This window comes from Liolophura sinensis, chromosome 12 (assembly GCF_032854445.1).
Source record: "Liolophura sinensis isolate JHLJ2023 chromosome 12, CUHK_Ljap_v2, whole genome shotgun sequence".
In the NCBI taxonomy this organism is placed as follows: Eukaryota; Metazoa; Mollusca; class Polyplacophora; order Chitonida; family Chitonidae; genus Liolophura; species Liolophura sinensis.
The window spans coordinates 11,217,965-11,238,119 of record NC_088306.1 but is presented as its reverse complement, the minus strand read 5'-3'; the positions used below and the strand labels follow the sequence as shown (position 1 = coordinate 11,238,119).

General features: G+C 38.7%; 2 protein-coding genes across 2 annotated transcripts in view; both read right to left on the bottom strand.

Moving 5' to 3' along the window:
* LOC135479136 (uncharacterized) overlaps positions 1 to 3,208 on the bottom strand; it is a 49,207-nt gene extending 45,999 nt beyond the window's left edge. The window contains exons 1-2 of the mRNA XM_064758890.1: positions 3,118 to 3,208; positions 1,527 to 1,750 (exon numbers count right to left, since the gene is read on the bottom strand). Coding sequence (XP_064614960.1) covers positions 1,527 to 1,717 — 191 coding nt within the window. The 5' untranslated portion in view covers positions 1,718 to 1,750; positions 3,118 to 3,208. The remainder of the gene's footprint in view (positions 1 to 1,526; positions 1,751 to 3,117) is intronic.
* A 1,878-nt stretch (positions 3,209 to 5,086) lies between these two features.
* On the bottom strand, positions 5,087 to 19,828 carry LOC135479180 (P2R1A-PPP2R2A-interacting phosphatase regulator 1-like). Its single transcript, XM_064758955.1, has 9 exons — positions 19,131 to 19,828; positions 17,552 to 17,633; positions 17,158 to 17,240; positions 15,438 to 15,489; positions 14,736 to 14,846; positions 12,360 to 12,451; positions 11,641 to 11,693; positions 10,933 to 11,038; positions 5,087 to 9,995 (listed from the first exon to the last, which is right to left on the bottom strand). The coding sequence occupies exons 1-9, from the start codon at positions 19,241 to 19,243 to the stop codon at positions 9,716 to 9,718; spliced, it is 972 nt and encodes a 323-aa protein (XP_064615025.1). The 5' UTR covers positions 19,244 to 19,828; the 3' UTR covers positions 5,087 to 9,715.
* Positions 19,829 to 20,155: the final 327 nt, after the last annotated feature.

Below are 20,155 nucleotides of genomic sequence, written 5' to 3'. Positions count from 1 at the left end.
CTGAATGTACATGATCAATGCAGGGCCTACACTGCAGATGAACTGATTACTCAGGTTAGGCCTACGTGGATGTCACCTCACACCGTTACATGGTGAATGGTTGTCTGCTGAGAGACCTCATCATGCAACGAATATGTGTACAAATGTATTTTACCTAAAAACGAATTTCACTGAGAAATATGTCATCAGCTTCTCGTGTCCATGTTATTTCAATTCAATATGTCAGTCTATATTTTGTTTCTTTACAGTCGGAACTGACCTCCTATTGCAGGAGTTTTCTTTTCCTGCATTTTTATATCGGGAACACACAAAACATATTCCACACAAAGTTTCCGAAAGTTATCACGATTTACTTTTACACCTTTTTGGTAGCACTGTGTGTGAGTTGGGCATATCGGGAGACAGGATTTGTTTGAGTTGTTATTACATTAGGAAGTCGAACAACACCGTCACTGGCTTTATAAACAAAATGTTTCACAAACTCCTAAATACAGTTTTGCCCAGACCTGATTTACATGTCTCCAACGACAGATAAGATTATTGTTTGGCCTTTCGTCAGAAAAAATTACGTGTTCAGAGGGTAGGCATGTGGAAATTTTGAGTTCTGTGATTGTTGGTGGCTTGTATCTACATGCAGATGAAACTAATCTCTATGACTAAAATTCCCCTAAGGGGACTTGATTAAATATTAAGTAAATTAAATATTCATGTTTACAAAATATGAGCGGAAGTTGACAGTCTTTCAAATTACGCCAGAATGAACAAGAAATGTTTAGCTGCAGCAGTGCAAACGCATACATGTGTGTAGATGTTGCTATGATAGCAATTTGACATCTCCATCTTGTCTGCTGGTAGGCCTAGTTTACAAGTATAGATTCAAGGTGTGTTAAAATTGCATCTTTATATCTGGAAAGCTCTGCAGTTTAAAACCAGATATTTAATCTTCACATAGTTTTCTCCCAAATTTCCATTTGTCACAAAATAACGATAATAATACTATCAACCTGTTGCAAAGTGCATGTACTAAAATTATTATGATTAAAACTGAGAAAAACATGAACTGTGGGTGGTGAGCACAGAATGAAACTAACTGCTCAGTGAAGTGTGAGCTTGTTTATTAAATTCTTGAACTGTCAGCATAATCCCCTGAACTGTCAGCATAATCCTCTGAACTGTCAACATAATCCCCTAAACTATCAGCATAATCCCCTAAACTGTCAGCATAATCCCCTGGACTGTCAGCATAATCCCCTGGTGTTCTCCTGTGGCTCTCAGTCAGCCACACAACAACCAACGCAATGAATCCTGTGATACACTTTCCGAGTCCAAGGGTGAAACTTTAGGTCATTTACTGTAACTAGTCCTATCTTCAAAGCACTGCTGTGGTAGACAATGAAATATTGCATAGAGGAGATCAAACGTAGATGAACTGAATAAACAGGTCTGATTTACATGTTCTACCATCCAACAAACAGCTAATGAGATCGTTACATAAACAGGTTTGCAGCCAATCAACACTCTCCTACCTAAGAGTCTCCTGTACCCCCTCTTGTGCCATTCGACCAATCTCATCAGCTGCCTCAGCAGCTGGTCTATTCGCCATCATAGGGGTGAAGGGTGGGTTCATTCCAACCAAACCTGCCATCATGGGAGGCTGGGAATAGGCCATTACTCCCTGACTTGGCAGAAAGGCAGGATTTGAAAATAAAGGATCCATGGCCTGGAACAATACCTGGTAACTTCACGTCATCTGCTCAAAATGAATTACAACAAAAATTAGCCGAATTTCATGGTAAAATTCATATAGATAATCCATCTAATATGGCAAATTTGCCAAATGCATTTTCAATGAAAAGACGTACAGTATTTTGTAACGCTGAACATGAATTTTTTATATACAATCCATCCTCATGTGCCAGACAAAAGCAAAAGTATAAGTAAATATATATATATATATATATATATATATATATATATATATATATATATATATATAGTGGTGAACTGATACAATTATTAGGATCTGACAAAAGAATTAATGATATGATTTTTTTCATATGGGTCATTTCCAAATGAAGCTTTTTTAACCTAAAAATGCTGAAGTGTATTCACTACGAACAATTACATGCATATTGCGCAGTGAACAAATTTGTAAATTGTAAGTACACTTAAGTTCATAGCAATTTCACTCGAAACTACTCGATCATTCAATTTCTGTTATTATTAATCCCGAAAATATGGTCTAAGGATGGCTTACATTCATTGATACGCAGAGACTGCTGCAATCCTTAGCCCAGAAGACATGTGCACCTGGTTATCACAATGTATCTGTGTTTATTTACCCTATCCGCAAAGCTTTATCAGCAAACATATGCAATACTTAATATCTAAATTCGTTTGATTTTTGCCCACGGCAAGTTAGTTTTGCCTCATATTTTCGTTTCGCCGAGCAAATCAGCAGAAGGTTTGGTTCCCATAGCCATATCTTACTGTGGATGCCATCTCGACTGTGAACTAGGCCTTACCCAGCAATTAAACTAATTATCTAATAACTTCACAGCCCATTTCTTGGCTATGTGATTGTCATCAGTGAATAAATCAACACCCTTATTTTCGATACTGAAACAAATGAGAGAGTTCTGGCAGTGGACAGACCTGGCTATGTAAAATGTGTATTCAGTCTGGTAAGTACCATCAAATCTCTCCTTTTAGCTACAATAGTTTGTGAGAGCCACCACCATGTGTCGTCCATATCCACGTGAACTTGTGGGACTCCTAAAATGCCCACTGTTTGTTTGACAAGTGTATGTCACATATACCTGTTCTTTTATTTTCTTATGGGCAGCCTCTGTGGCTGAGTTGCTTAGCGTGCTAGCACAGCGTAATGACCCAAGAGTCTCTCACCAATGCGGTTGCTGTGAGTTCAAGTCCAGCTCACGCTGGCTTCCTCTCCAGCCGTATGTGGGAAGGTCTGCTTGCAACCTGCGGATGGTCGTGGATTTCCTCCTGGCTCAGGTTTCCTTCCACCATAATGCTGGCCACCGTCGTATAAGCGAAATATTCTTGAGTACGGCATAAAACACCAATCATCAATACATAAATTTAATATTTTCTTACCTTCATCTTTAGTTCACGTCTACATCTTCACTTTATGCAGATGAGGGTGCGTATCATTACTATAGGGTATCGCTTCTGTCGACTGCAATGGCTGTAAATGTTGAATTCAACAGATAATACACTGTGCAGTCAAACCAGACAAAGGCGCACTTCCTATTACATTATTATTTGTACGCCTATTCTTTGAGGTAGCGTATTGCATATCTTGTCTTTCTTTCTGGGCCATGTCTGATGTATACATTAACTGTAAAAATGTTTAGAATAGCTCTTCTTATAATATTTACTATTTCTTTAATTTATTAGAGACGTTGTCGCTTGACTCGGTTGAATACGTGAGCCCTTAAAACTGGTCCAGTTTTCGATATTGTCATTTTTGCAAAGCTTAGTACAAACATATCGTCACAACAAAAAGACATGTTCAGACACTGACAACAGCATTTAGAAAGGTATTTACTGCATAAATCGGCAAATTTCACATCAATAGCGTCAGAAAAAGACTTTTTTACTTACAGATTTCGTAGAGGTATGTCCCGCCAGAATTCGGGCTGCTCGTCTCCGATTGGTTACTCACAGCTGATTGCTATTCAGAGTGATCTCCCTTGAACAGTACTTCACACAGGCTTTATCATAATGTCCCAAGGTTTGCCCAATGTACAACTGCCCAGAAGGTAAATTACATTTATTTTTAATCATGAAGATTGGTAGTAGAACATCTAAATATGTTTAAATCAATGAAAACTAAATATCGGTTGTTAAAATTATTTGATGGAGACTTTGGGCACTCGTGGTTAGTATGTGAGATGGAGTCAGGGTAGCTTGTCCATTAAATTCAATGCTCAGTAAAATTAAGCAGTGTTGGGATTCCAACTTTAATCCAAAGCTGACCCTGACAACCCCGCCCCCACCCCGTCATGTCTTCAGATTGTTTTCTGTTTGTCTTTCCTACATGGTGGAATGACACCCAGTGGTAGAATAATTTTCGATCTTCCCAGTTTCCTCTCTCCCATGAGTGAAATATTCTTGAGTATGGCGTAAAACACCAATTAAATAAATAAATAAATAAATAAATAAGCAGGCAATTTTAGAAGTGATATATCATTGAACTCCAAAGAAATGAACTCTGAAAGACGTATATTTTCTCAATCTCAGAATATAAAATTATACCTGTTCTCACCCTGGAGAACCCTCTCAGATCCTGGAGAAACTTCTCAGATCCCGGAGAACCCTCTCAGAGCCTGGAGAGCCCTCAGATCCCTTAAAACCCTCTCAGATCCTGGCAAACCCTCTCAGATCTTGGGAAACCCTCTCAGATCTTGGGAAACCCTCTCAGATCTTGGGAAACCCTCTCAAAGCCAGGAGAGCCCTCAGATCCCTTAAAACCCTCTCAGATCCTGGAGAACCCTCTCAGATCCTGGAAAACCCTCTCAGAGCCCTTAAAACCCTTCCAGATCCCAAAGAACCCTCCTAGATCCCGGAGAACTCTCTGAGAGCCTGGAGAGCCCAATCAGATCCTGGAAAATCTTCTCAGCCCTTATAACCCTTCCAGATCTTGGAAAACCCTCTCAGATCCTGGAGAACTTTCTCAGAGCCTGGAGAGCCCTCTCAGATCCTGGAAAACCCTCTTAGATCATGGCTACTGTATGCTACATGACTGCTTGATGTTGCATATACATGTATGATGGTTCAATATTACACGAAATGTTTTATTACTTTTGATTTTGAATCCCTGTGTTGCTATAGACCTGAAACTTTGAGTTCCAGTTATTATTTCTAGTAGTTTCCAGTTCAGACGTCTCACTGTCAGAATTAATCTAAAAAATGTTATCTTATATTTGCTGAGTGTGTTTTCCAGATGTCTCAACCTCTTGCTGCTGTAATTAGGCATTTATTGTCATCTTTTTTTTTTTTAAACATTAGGTCTCTTTCTCTTTCATAACAATTAGATATAAAAGATAACACAGACACATAATTTACAGATCACAACATTTACACATGTATTTATATTTGTACAGATCAAAAATATATATACATCACAATCACTGGTATATTATCGGACATACGTTTCTCCCAACTTATTTACATTTCTGTGACATGTCGATGAAAAAACACTAGGCACTCTTGTCAGAACATCATAAACCAGTAGGATCATGCAGCTCAACTTGTAGTTGTGCCATTAAGACGAGAGGGTACTATTCATCTGATAATACAAGGACTTCACTCTGTTCATCTTATGTCTTCCTTGGATAAATATGCTGATTTTATTTATTGAGTTTTACTTGATTGGTGTTTTACACCGTACTTAGGAAAATTTACACACTTATACAACGGCCACAAACATTATGGTGGGAGGAAACCTGGCAAAGCACAGGAAGGAAACCTGGCAAAGCACAGGGAGGAAACCTGGAAAAGCACAGAGAGGAAACTGGGCAAAGCACAGGGAAAACTCATGGCCATGCTGATATTTTAACTGTAGACATGGAATACGGTAAATGTTGCCATAAAAGAGGGAGCTGCACACATAAATACACATTATTAATCGCTCGCTAGTTACTAAATTCATTGATGTACAATGTCAATGTAGCTACAACATTTCTTCGATGAATCTGTAACCTAATGAGAGGACGACTTTGAATGTAATTACCAGAATTCAATCATTCTATAAATAACTTAAAAGATAGCAGGCTTTATTATGAGACTATTCGAAAAACTGGAGTACCGGTACATGAAAATCTTGTCAGTAACATCAGTCAAAAGCTGGATTTGAACCCAGGATCTAAATCAGTGAAAGACTACGCTACTTATTACCTGGTGTTATTGGTTTCATATGTATGACAAATTCTAACCTGCTTTATATCTACTTTTAGTAACATGAGAGAAGATATGATTGGTTCAAAAATATGCCAGCTCAAAAATGGTCATCCACAAAATGGGTTGAACATTCAATCAATGGCATCAATGGGATGTAATAGAACATTCAAGAAAAAAAAATAATTTTGGCCTTATATTGTTTATCATATGAATACCTACATCATGAAAAACAGTTATATTGTTGTAACCTAGAATTACGATAAACACATCAGCCATTTTGGAGCAGTATTAATATATGCATTGATATACATGTAGGAGCATTATTCCAATATGTCCCCAGCCATGTAAACCCGGCCTGCCTCCATGTATTTGTGTTGTACACATGTAAAATTCAGTACTTTTTCTTTCACTTTCAGGTAACAAGAAGGCACCACATATATAAGTAGGTTAGATGTTTGACAAGAATATACATCTGGTAACTGTGCTCTGCCCCTTCAACCACATCGCACAGTTCGAGCTACACATCATCTGACTTGTTCAGCAAATACATGCTGAGGCATTCAAATTGAGGCATGGAGGCATCGGTCAAACTGTTTAACACCTACTTGAAATATACATCTTTGACATAAGGTTACTACTGGTAGGTGATATAGAATGCTTTAAGTACACAGGCCCCATGGGCCATTCTGTCATTTGCCAAGAGAATTTGAGGTATGCGATCAAGAACATGTAAGACAGAGTGTACAGTAAATAATTACAACTTTACAGAGATATACAAAAAGAGTAATGAATCAGAAAAAAGCAATACTAGTTTCTTTCTTTTCGCCATAGTAGCTTCACACAGAAACTTAGTTCATCTGCGTCAATCATATGTCATATGATAATTACCAATACCAAATAACTGATACCTTATTTTTCCAAACACAGTACGTGCTTTCCCAGTTTCACTGCAAGCTTCACACTAGTGACAATGTACAGGTAAAACAAAAAAAAACAAATTGTGCGTAAATGTTGGCTGTACACACTGTAAGAGATGTAAAGCTCAAAGAACATGTTTTGCTAACGGAAGACTCTCCAAACCTGGTATTTGAACTGCAAGCACATTTTCAACCAGTGAAAGCACATTTTCAATTAGTGAAAGCACAATTTCAACCAGTGAAAGCACAATAACAGCAAATGAAAGCACAATTTTAACCATTCAAAGCACAATTTAAATGAATCAGATGCAAATGCAGAGATGCTGGATGACCTAAATGTTTTCCCAAGCCTAAGCTGCACATTTTGCCTGATTTGGAAAAGTTCTACTGGCCGTAAAATGGTATTTTGAGGTTTGTTTGCATGGAAGGCAGAGTGATATCCTACTACAGAAATGTAGTTTTCAGCTCTAAAAGTAATATTTCATGACATTTATTTGCCTGTGAAAATGCACTTTTTTGGACAAAATTTTAAGTCATTTAAATCAATACAGACCGCTCAGAATTACAGAAACATGTACAATCTTGTTGCCAATGAAATCTGAGACTTTTATCATACAACGCATGTTAACACCCCTATTTTATATTTTCACCTTACTGTCTTTTACACGACATCATCACAATAGCAGTTCAATCCATGTAGTGGATAAGGGCTACCCCTAAAAAGAAATCAGAAAACACTAATAAAGCAATTAATTAAACTGTGTAAAATGTCTAGTAGGTCTACACTGTAATCAGATGTTTGTTCAGGGTCCCAGTTGTTCAAAAGCAGTTCAAAAAGTCCAATACTAACTTTAATCTGGACTAAAGTGACATTTAAGTTTTGTATTAGGCCAAGATTGGCATAATGATTTGAGCCTGGCTAACCATTTAATACACTTATGAACAACGGGCCCCAAAAAGACCTACGCTAAATGGACGAAGATGTGATGTAAAACTACCGCTAGACTACCCTGACGTGAACATTATTTCTTAAAAAGAATACTTATGCTACTTGCATGAAGGAATTACAAAGTACTGACCATAAGCCAAAATTGATGCTTAATTTTTTTGCATAATAGTAGTTTTCACAAGTGGACAATGTGCTACATAGAACTTATCCTTGCCTTCATTTTCGAAAGAGTTCTTCATCATAATGATTCAGCACCTAACAGGAAACAGAAAAAGTCCCATCACACGTTTCTGAGACAATTTATTTGTTTAACTGGAGTTTTACACAGTACTCAAGAATTTTTCACTGATATGACTGCAGGCAGATTATGGGGGGGGGGGGGGGGGGGGAATGGGGCACAGCCCGGGGGAAACCCACATCCATTCACAGGTTTTGCTGGCATGAACTGGAATTGAACTCACAGTGATCGCATTGTTGAAAGGCTCCGGAATCACTATGCCGTGTTAGCACACTAACCACTTGAGACCATTAAATTGCACACCCAAGCAAACAGAGTCGAAAATTACTAACCAGCAGTTCTAATAAGGCAAGTATTTGTACTTTTGGGAAAATTTCAAATATTTACAGCAAATTCCAGCAGACTGTAATTTTTTAATTTTGTCGTAGATTTAAAATGATTTCTTGCAAGATCGGGGGGCAAAAATGTTGTAAATCAGATTTACGATCACAATCTCAGTGATTTACCTTGAGCTTTACAGAGTTAATGTTAATCCCTGTGTGCAATCAGCCCTTGCCCTTATACACATGTACTTGTATAACAACAGTACAACCCTACCATCCAAATGCTGCATGGAAAACCTATTCTTGATTTGACATGCTCCGGACACTATGTACATTGGAATAAACAGATAACATAAATAGAGCTTTCAGCCACAGCAGGGACTGAAAAGAGCTGCAGTATTGAAAAATCTACTGGCACTTAATCTCTTATACATGTATATATACAAGACATCGTTTTTTTCAGCGAGAGTGGACAGCACTGGGTTCAAACAACAGTCCAGAACACAACACATTATGTATCTTTGTAGAGTTTTTATGTACAGCCATGTTTTATTATTACCTGCTTGAGCCATTTTTATTTCTTCAAACACTGACCAATGAGCACTAGATTCCTCGACGCACTGTGGTGCCAGGTGAGTGCCTTCTCAACAAAATGTACAAGTGAGCACATGTCCTTCTCACAAACTGATCAGCCACAACATGCTTTCTCAACAATGTGTAAAGTGAGCATATACATGTATGTTTTCTTGACAAAATTTGGACAGAACATTTTCCCGCATTGTTTGCCAGACAATCAGATACTTCATGGTTTCTATATAAAGAAATGATAAGTTGTTATCTTGTAGACTCTGACATGAGCCTTGTACCATACTGACAATTTTGTAAGCTGCGCACTTTCTCTGTACTCCAACTCATGTCCAATGTTTTCTTCAAATAACTGAGTGAAAAAACTTATCCGACACCTGATCACAGGCAGTGTGCCAAAGGCTCTCCCAAACTCACCAGTGAGATGAACACACTCCCAAAACTCACCAGTGAGTTTAACCCAAAACGTGTGAGTCTCTGCCAGTGGGTAAAAAGTTTTCCCAAAAATCACCATTGAGAAAAATGCTATCACAAGTGAGCATAATGCATGCACTCCAAAGCTTCAGTAGCTCACCAATGAGCCACTTTTCCTAGTACATAAACATCAAAAGGTCAAAGGTTTTCTTCAAGGACAAATTCATTCATCATCGGGATGATCATGGACAAGCAAACTGGTTCTATCTGCAAACCGTCGTGTCCCCAGCACTGACCAGCATAAAAAAAAAAACAGTGTACCAAACTTTCTAGCCTCAAACAGGTATAGTTCCATCAACCACTCTCACACCTGAGTCTGTTTGATGTGCGGAAAACTCGACGACGTCTGATCACCAGATGCGGAAACCAATGTCGACGATGATGTCACCTCGTGGCCGTCCGACATTTCTATGATGTCCGAGGTTTCCGAGTCCGTTGTCTGCATTTCTGTGGAAGGTTCGCGCACTGGTGTGAACCCGAAACAGTGAGACTTGCGCACTATGTGCACAGTGTCAACAGCCATGGAGGAGCCATGTGGCACCGTCTGGTCAGGACTACCACTCTCCACACTGCTGAGCGAGACACTGGAACAGAATAACAGGTAGAAGGTGTTCGTTAAGGTTCTACTAACACTTTTCACATAACCATGTTATACTGGAATTGTTGAACGTTTTTGCCTGGAGGTTGTTCAATGTCAAAATTCCATCAGGTTAACCATTAGTGATGTTATGTTCTCCTACAATATTCAATATTTCAATTTAGGCATAAAAAAGTTCAAACCTTCTTTTTACTTAATGGACAAATTTCTCACATGTCAAACTGATTTGAGGTTGGGCCTACCATGAAACATTTTCCAGTAGAAAACATAGCAGCAAAAGCCGGTTTCAGACATATTTTTGCTGAGAGAGATTCAGTCAAAGGAAACTTTCCATGATTCAGTTTCAAGATGATTCCTACCAACTGCCTCACAAAAACAGTGACAAAAAGCAAGATATGAAAGCAATCGAATTCCAGGTATACACACGTTAATGGAGAAGCCACTGATTTCTTGATTCATTTGATTCTTGGTTAATGCCATACTGAGCCACTTGGGTGCCCTATTGGTTAGAACATCCGCCCCGAAGTTGCGAGACCCGGGATCAAGTCCTGGTAGGGTCATACCAATGACTTTAAAAATATGACTTGTTGTTGCTTGGCTTGGCACTCAGCACTGAGAGGTTAGAACAAGAAAACATGACTAGTTGGCCAAGGGTTATTATGTGACCGGGCAGGATGTCAACTCTGGTGTCTTCGTCATGACATTTCAGTAGAGGCTCACCCTGCCACAAGAAGCCACAATATATGTACACAATATGACTCCTCGTCATCACACAACTGAAAAATTGTTAAGTACGACGCTAAACTAAAAGCATTCATTCCGTAATTTTTTAATGCAAATCAGAATACAGAATGTCGTTTTGCATAATAGGTGAAATCCTTAGTCTGGGAAAGAAAAATCCCCAGAGCAAACATTGGACTCACCTGTGAGCTAAAGGCTGTGCTAGCACACCAGTCTTGTCTGGGGTGTTTGGGCCAGAGTTAAATCTCTTTGGTGGACTCAGATAGCTTTCTGCACTGTCACCTTCAACTACAACATCAACACACCGCTAGATATCACAACACACAGATTTCAGCATAGGAATCTGTTTCACATTCCAAATTTTACTTTTCTCACAAATCATTCTGTTCAACTTTGACATTAGAAGCTATTCATCTTGACATTAGAAGCTATTCATCTTGACATTAGAAGCTATTCATCTTGAGCATCTTTGTGTATCATAACATCAAAATAGCTGACATGTTTTCCTGATCAAGCAGATCTTACGGATAAAGGCCTCACTCCACAAACCCATCATATGCTATGTTGATTATAACTACCATTTCAACATATTACAGGCCTACATGTATGTTGCCCTGGTACATGTTCACCTAATCTAAGTGAGTAGGTGGCAAGAAGCCTTGGGGCCTCTTTGCCCAAAGCAGAACTAGGCTCAGTTAATTGTGAATACCATGACAATGTATGTTTTTAACATGCGTCATCATGGTGGTTACACGATCAACATAGCACAGTATCACTTTGTGCAAGGGGCTCTGATCTTATGAATAAATGTAGCACATGATTTGTTGCAGTAAATTCTATAAATAAAGAGCTACAGGTTCAAGAGGGTATTGCTTTTAAACATATCTTACATTTTCTCTTGCCCAAATGACTTGCTGGTCTTGTTGCAATGGGACTCAGACATCTGTAACGAATACGGCAGTCATTACAAAAACACAGATACATGCATATATGTGCACTTTAGTTCTTGTCTTTCCTAATTTTATTGAATAATTTTGAAATCTGAATCGCAAGTCAGCCACAGAATGCGGGAGTTAAGCGCATGGGGACAATTCCTCAATCATATTCAGATTTCAGGCTGCGTGCTACATGTACTACAGTTGCCACAACAGAGAACAGACATCAAAATATTTTATCATTCACTAGTATTTAAGAGCTCAAAACAAAAAAAAACAAAAAAAAAAAAATTATGACCTTGAAGAGAGCCCAGGTCATCACAAAGATGACTCTGTTTCGTGCAAATCTAGATAACCTCAATTGTAAAAATGACTGATGGTGGTATTTTATCTACTTTCATCTTCTTTAACAATAATATAAACGGAATGTGATACATCTGACACCTTTAAACCATACTGGATGACCTCAATTATTGTCCAGGTCAACACTCTAAAGACTTCAAAATATTAAACATTTTCACCAATGGAGGAGTCAGAAGAAACTGTCACCGATGGTGACCTTTGAAGTCTGAAGTTGAACATGTGACAATAGTATCAAGGACAGACATACATGTACATATATGTGCTGTGTACACAAATAAGGAGAGTGCTAAGAAAGGGGAGTGAACTCTTACCTCCTGAAAGTAGTGCGGGTAGGGCTGGGACTAGGACTAGGAGTAAAGGTGTTGTTCTTCACCGGCATCTGCATGGCGGGGGAGAAACATTGCTGAAACACAAACACAAGTAAAATCACAGCTTATAACAGACATACCAGTATGTAAATCTCTGTACAGATGTCTATAGCACACACAGCAAACACATAAACACTAACGAGAAACAATGCTTAACAGACCTTGGTTAAAGAGTTGGCTCTCTGCTGTTGTTGTCACGTCCTTGAGGTTGCGTGTTTAAATCCAGATCTCACTGGTTCTGGCGCAACTTTCAGTCAGGAGGGTTGTAGCAGTCAAGAGGGTTGCAGCAGTCAAGAGGATTGTAACAGTCAGGAGGGTTGTAACAGGCAGGAGGGTTGTAACAGTAAGGAGGGTTGTAACAGGCAGGAGGGTTTCAGAATTCACGATTCTCTGTTGGTTCCCAGGTTAAAAATTGATGGAAATTCATTTCCCACAAAAAAAGGCTTGTCTACTCAGGTGCCACTTTTACAAAACTTTGTAAATCATTTTTTCGTAACTTTTCTTGTACATGACGTCGCCATATGGCATTATAACCCAGACGTCTTTTACAAAAAAAGTTATGAGAAGTATAACTTTTTTGTTTTGTGAAAGTGACCCCTGTGCTGCTTAATAAACATTAAACATAGTTAATTGTCGGAAGACTTGAGTTGTGAGCCTTCAAATTGTGGTTAAAATGCCACTAGGCGCTTGTACTTTGTTGCCACGGGTGGTCTTATTAAAAATGGACCTTTTTCAATCTCTCTGTGTACAGCAAGACTGCAATGCTATTTGCCACGATGAACAGGAAGTAGCACAGCCGAGGAATTACCTGTAGGACAGATAGCCAATCAAGGTCCTTGACCCGGGAAGTTGTGATTCACATGAAATTCGGATTCTGAGATTCGTTTGATTGCAAGGCTGTTGTGCAGGTTGTATTTAACACATGCTGCATCACACTCTTCAGGTAGAGGAGAAAGTGACAGAGTTTAGAGTACGCAGTTCTCTCCCTTATTTTTGCAGTCAGCTACCTCAATCACTTAGTGATGGTTCATGTATTTTAGGTTCGGATCAACACATTAGGTTGAAGGATTATGGTAATTTTTACTTTATAAAGTAAATGATAATTACATCTGTAAGAAACACCAAAACACCAAAATTAATTTGATGTAATGCCACTAATACAAAAATTATTACAGGTAAATCGGTTCCCATAGCAGAAATTGGTGGGAGCTGAAAAAACGTTTTTCAGGTCAAAAGTACACGGAACCGGAAAAGTGTTTGTAGAGAATGTAGAGGTTAAAATTCACATGCAAGAACATTATACCTGTATAACTGTGCAGATAAACACAGCCTGGATAAATGATGTAAGAGTTCTATCTGCACTGCATTCACGACAACAATTCTACAGCACACCACACTTGAGCGTTGAATTCTTATGGAATGATAGAAGTCTGCCAAAAGCGTGGGAGTGATAAGCTGACCACTTTAACGATGACTAAAATCTTATATCCTGGCCCTGAGATCATGAAGCGATCTTAGACTTACGACAAAATTTCACTAATCATTAAACTTGGTATGTTCCTTTCCAATATTTTAGCCGAAATTTGTTTTACAATAACTTACCCAGAATTTACATTGTTAAGCAATATTCTGATCTTGTTACATGAGAAAATTTATTACAACTTTAAAGTGATTTGAAACTTTGACTTAAGTCTGCAGATTGCTGCATGATCCCACAGCCAGGTGTTTACTGCATATATATATGTTTTTGTGGACCTAAATATCATTACGTATAAGGTCAATGACACTTGATTCCTTGTTTTTAATCTGAATACTTTTGAAAATTCTGTGCAGGCGACAGAACAAGCTCCATTTCTCATTGCCATTATTTCCACTATCCTTTATGATACTTGTACCTTTAGTGACAATTCCTGGCAAAAAAACAAATAACCAGTTCCGATGTGGGTGGTATAATGGCGGCAACTAGGAATCTAGTGTGATTGGAATTATCACCAATGTGAAAGGCTTTGAACCAAAATTTTCCTCAGACAAAAATGTCATCTTACAGCACTCTAACCGTGTTCATGAATTAAGTTCACGATTCTCTGCTTTTGTATAATGTGTGTTCAATTAATCAAATTTTTCCCCATTTTTGACACCTTTTACAAACTTACACCAGAAACAGCAGATACAGATTTTGACAATGTTTTTCAAACTGATTGCTATGTTTTTGACATATCATTGTTTTACAAACTGTTGGCACACAATTTTGGACGTCAATCCCAAAATAATACATGTATCCTTTGGCAGAAAGGGTCACATTAATTAACGCTGCCTCACCTTAACGAGTCGGGTAGGAGACGGGGAGGAACACGACAATGAGGGTGATGTAAAGATGTGCAAGGACTCGCTAAATGAACGGGGTCTCCTCTGGTCCGTAACCATTGGCTCCTGCAACAACAACAAAAGTTTTACATTCACTGAAGTTCCTTCTTCACTCAATTCAATTTTGTTACCAAAGATAAGAAAGGTCCTACTGTATCATGAGACTTTTTAAAAATATACAGCCAACCAAACAGGCAGAAATGGTCATGTAAAGCATCCATTCAAGCTTGCCATGCATGTATGTTAAATTTCTGTTGTCTTTACACATGCCTGTTTCTCTGAAGTTGGGAAAAGCTGAATATGGAACTATTTTATTGCAAATATGTTGGTAGCAAGAATAAAAAAAATAGTGCCTCCGTGGCTCAGTTGGTTAGTGCGCTAACGCAGCGCAGCGTAATGACCCAGGAGCCTCTCACCAATGCGGTCGCTGTAAGTTTAAGTCCAGATCAAGCTGGCTTCCTCTCTGGCCGTATGTGGGGAAGGTCTGCCGGCAGCCTGCGGATGGTTGTGGGTTTCCCCCAGGCTGTGCCTGGTTTCCTCCCATGATATTGCTGGCTGCCGTCGTATAAGTGAAATATTCTTGAGTACTGCGCAAAACACCAATCAAATAAATACATCAAAATAGTGCCAATCAAATACATGTATACCATAACATACCAGAGAGAAAGATTCCCAGGAATTAGACATCTGCATGGTGGACTGTATCTCGCTGCGAGTAAAACAACACAAAACAACTTTACAAATCACACAAACACCACCTCTCAATATCAGAACACTTGCCTTCCGATTAGCTCTGATATCAGATAGCCACGTTCCCAGCTTAGCTTCTACATTAACCCCTCTGAACCCTTCCATTCACTAACCTGGAACTCGGTCTTGTCATCTGTTCTGTCTCCAAAGTGCCAACATTGTAGACCACAAAAAGGGGTGTCCTGTGATCTTAAAGTAATTCCGAATTCATCCAAGCGGTCAGTGTCAGAACTTAGCAAGCCACCATTTTCAAAACACATGACATGGTTGCTGGGGGGGGGGGGAGGGGAGGGGGGGGTGAACTCTGCTGCTCTTCCAAAAATTAAAAACCATCTTTTTTCACAATATAATTGATAATAGATCATTTCTGTTCATTATCAATGCACAAATTAAAGTTAAGACTTCCACACAATTTCTCAATCACCCTTTAGATGGTGTACATCTCATTGGTTTCAATCAAATCATTCTACTTGTTTATTTTTTTTCGGATGCCGAGTGCTGCCAATTCAAATTGAAAATGGCTGTCAGTGAAGTCTGCCTTGTCACCGACGTAAGATACATTTATGCTAATTGTGACATTATGGTCTTTATTATTCCCGAATAACTATGTGATATGAAGTAAGAACTACTGAAGGATTACAGGGAACATGTTTTCATAGCATACAGCTTTGAAAAGCTGAGGACAGAGAATGCGGGATGACCAAGTTTCATGTTAGTAAATGGAAGAGTACAGATCTGTATTTCTGAAAGCTAAGCTGGGAAGAATGAAACAGATCTCAGACCTACCTTCCAATAAGCACTGATCAATTCTTAACTTCTTGTGTTCTTCATCATGGTAACTCAGTTTAGCAGAGCACATTTGTGTTTACAAAAGAATCACAAATGCTTCACCGAATATTACGAAACATATACATACATCCATATATAATTACCCTAAATAACCCTCAATTTATTCCCGAAAAGTTCACTTTTAGGGGCAAATAAACGTCAGAAAATATTATTTTTGGTGCTGACACTTACATTTTTCCAACAGAATATCATCCCATGTTCCAAGCAAACCTCGAAACACCTTTCTAAATTCAAGTGAACTCTCACAATCCAGAAAAATGGGCAAGTTAGTCATGGACGAAATTTATGGTCATTTAACTTAGTTTTGTATGTTTGACCTTGCTGACTCATATGGCCTATGATCTTGGGATGAGAAAAACTTTAGAGTGTTTTTAAGACAATCGGAGATCTGTTTATGCAAGTTCAAAACTTTCACCTGTATAAGCCAGGAAAAAAGCAGCAGGACAAGGACAAAGTGACTATGATTTGGCTTACTTACTTATTCACTTACTTACACTTGACTGAAACTGCACCTACAGAATTTTAAGTCACATTTTAGAACCTTTATTTGCAACTAAAAACAAAACAGAAATTTGTTCGAAAATCTCGATCATTAACTGTAATCTTACTGTACAACATTGGTCAACAGCCAGAAGTCTAAACTTTAACACTTTAAATCTCTTTGCCAGAATGAAACTTTTTGAGAAAACAATGACAAAGCTTGGCACTCTCACCTGCCTTCATTTAATCATAGAAAATCGCTTTACTGTAAAAAATCTACTCTTCTTGTAAAACTGACCGTTCGTGGGCTGTCTCCCTGTGGGTAATGTGACTTTCTTCATGTTTGATCTGATTCACTCGGTCAGGAATTTTCACCGGAGTCTAAAGATGGACAAACAGACGGGTATAGATTTATTTGGCTGATCAGACAATTGTCCGAAACTGTGCATTTACATTCAATTACATGAATATACTATACATGTGAAAGAACACTCATTTGTCAAGAACTACTATATATATGTCCATCAATATAACCATGTAATTTAGAGACCATTTTTAGCCACACAATATTTGTTTTCATTTCCATCTTTCATGAAATGCATTATTATATCAATGTACATCTATCATAAAAACACCAAAACAGACACATGAGAAAATACAATGGGCCCATAACTACATAGAAAAAGTCTTACTGAGGCTTGTAAATTAAGAGAAGCAGAGCTTGAACTGAATCTTCTCAGTCTAGAGGATTCCGAGGACCGGAACAAACTGGAGCTGTCAAGTTAGAAACAGATATGGTAGTTACAAATGGAGAGAACAAAGCCAAGTCAACTTTTTCAAGAATTACTGTATTTCACATAAAATTCAGCAGTTTTCAAGTGAGGCATTTTGCATGATTTGCATGGTTCATTTTATGGCTTTTAAGTGCTTCTGAAAGTGTTTTTTCAAATACCAAATTGTAGGTGAAATACATTTATTTGATTTGTGCTGTACGCCATACTCCAGAATATTTCACTTGTAAGATGATGGCCAGCCTTAAGGTGGGAGGAAACCATGCAGAGCCAGGAGAAAACCCACAACATCCAGAGGTTACTGGCAGACCTACCCACGTACTTGTGTGACCTACAATACCTGTATACATCTTGATAAACACACAAGGCTCAGCTAACCTGAAGAATACTGACAAAACTGAGGGATGTTTACTGTCGAGAATACAGGCAAAAACACCCTCAGAACTTATTTATTTATTTATTTGATTAGTGTTTTACGCCGTACTCAAGAATTTCACTTATACGACAGTGGCCAGCATTATGGTGGGTGGAAACCAGGCAGAGCCCGGGGGAAACCCACGACTATCCGCAAGTTGCTGTCAGACCTTCCTACATATGGCCGGAGAGGAAGCCAGCATGAGCTGGACTTGAACTCACAGCGACGGCATTGGTGAGAGGCTCCTGGGTCATTATGCTGCGCTAGTGCGCTAACCAACTGAGCCAGGGAAGGCCCCATCCTCAGGACAGCACACGCAAGGTAAAAAGTCTGCTTATGGAAGTGAGTTTATAAAGATACATGTTAGGTGGGAATTACTAATGACGTTTTATTACTCCTAGATGTACATGAAGATAAAGCATATGACCACAAGCCTGGAAATAAGCAGGAGTACATAGACAATGTCCTGCACCAAATAGTACTTTGACAGGGGCCAATTGTCTGTAACAGGCCAAAACTGTAATGTAAATAACATTCTGATTGTAACTTTTTTTAATAATGTGAATAGCTGTCAGATTTGTCATTATGTCCCACAGCAACTTTACATTATATCCAGACTTGGGCCACATCATAACATTACTTGTTTACCCATCATAAACCTCATCAGGAAGCTTGCCCTTTCCGTTTTTTAAAGTGGTTTTCAGTGGTTGAACTGCAAAATTGGCCCCACAAGCATCGCTGAACACTTATTTTCACCAAGGCCCGTCAGTCAAAAACATGGAAGTTGAGTGGGGTGGGGTGGGGAGAGAGACTATTATTGTGAATTATTTGAAAATGTACCAAAATTATATCTTAAGTGGTGAGGTTTGAATGTTTGAGTCAAGTGTATCCATACCTTTGAGATGTACACATATTTACATACTACACACTACCACATAAAGGCTGCATAGAATATTTCAAATCAAAAGTGACAGCAAATAGTGAATATTTAATAGCATATTTTCAGAAATGATTTCCCTGAGTTGTGACCTGTAACTGTTTAATTATTTCCATACATATGCTTACCTTGGTTCAACATGTGTAGCAGCCAACACATTTATCATAGGCGCGCTATTGGAGCGCTTCAAATTGCTGTTGCCATTAGAAGATGCACTTGTAGTTGGAGGGTCCACTTCCATAGTATAGTATTCACATACGGATTCAGTGCTCACACAAACTATCTTCCGTTTGTCAAGTTCATCTTGTTGATGGCCTGCTATGCAGTTCTCAGCTGTGTCAAACTATCTGCCCTTTTCTTGAAGTTTATATCTTCAATACTGGGGCACTATGTTTGAGTTAAATACATTTATCTGTTAACAAGAACGCCTTTCTTATTTAACTCTTTAGTTACATAACTGTATCAAGTATCAGTAAAACTTAACTTTCTTTTCTGTGTATGCATGCTGCGGTTCAGCCATTAGCTATTTCGTGTGCTCTTTTACAGGAGTAAGGGAACTATTGCAAAATGAAATGCTCTCAATTCGGCCAGGGTCATTTAATGGTATTTTAGACCCCGGCCTGTTTTTGTATGATCTTTCAAGTCGCCGTACCCTTTCTGCGTTCCCTATTTCAGTTTCTCAAGGTTCTTACTCAAATCTCAGAAGCACCTAGCAGGAAATGTCTGCCTGATTCCTTCCTCTGCGCGAGAAATTCTTTCTTGAAGCGAACAAAAACCTGTTAAATATTAGGAAACTGTTGGTCAAGTAAGGCTACACCGTGTTTGTCTCGGCCATATTTGTGATGTTTTCTGCAGCTGGGACGAATCGAGAATGAAAGCTCGTTCGTGATTGGACACAGGAAGTTGTCACACTTTTTGAAAGAAAATGTTAATACTACAGAACCAGTTCAGGCATCTCTCCACAGTAGCATAGTTTTATTAATAACATAGCATGCTTTCTGCAAGGACACATAAAAAATGGTTGAATGATCATACAATCCACCTTAGAACACAAAACTTCCACTCCACCATTCGCTCTTCTAAACCAATGAAATAATCCCTCATTATTTGGGAAGAAATGCCAGAAAACGGCCCAGTTAGAGGTTTGCGACAT

What these genes read in the sequence shown, in the direction of transcription:
- LOC135479180 (XM_064758955.1), bottom strand. Translation starts at nt 19,243, where the DNA reads ATGGAAGTGGACCCTCCAACTACAAGTGCATCTTCTAATGGCAACAGC. An exon ending in CTCTTAATTTACAAGCCTCA is followed by an intron (nt 17,241 to 17,551) that starts GTAAGACTTTTT and finishes GTCCATCTTTAG; the next exon opens with ACTCCGGTGAAAATTCCTGA. An exon ending in AGGGAGACAGCCCACGAACG is followed by an intron (nt 15,490 to 17,157) that starts GTCAGTTTTACA and finishes TTTTACTCGCAG; the next exon opens with CGAGATACAGTCCACCATGC.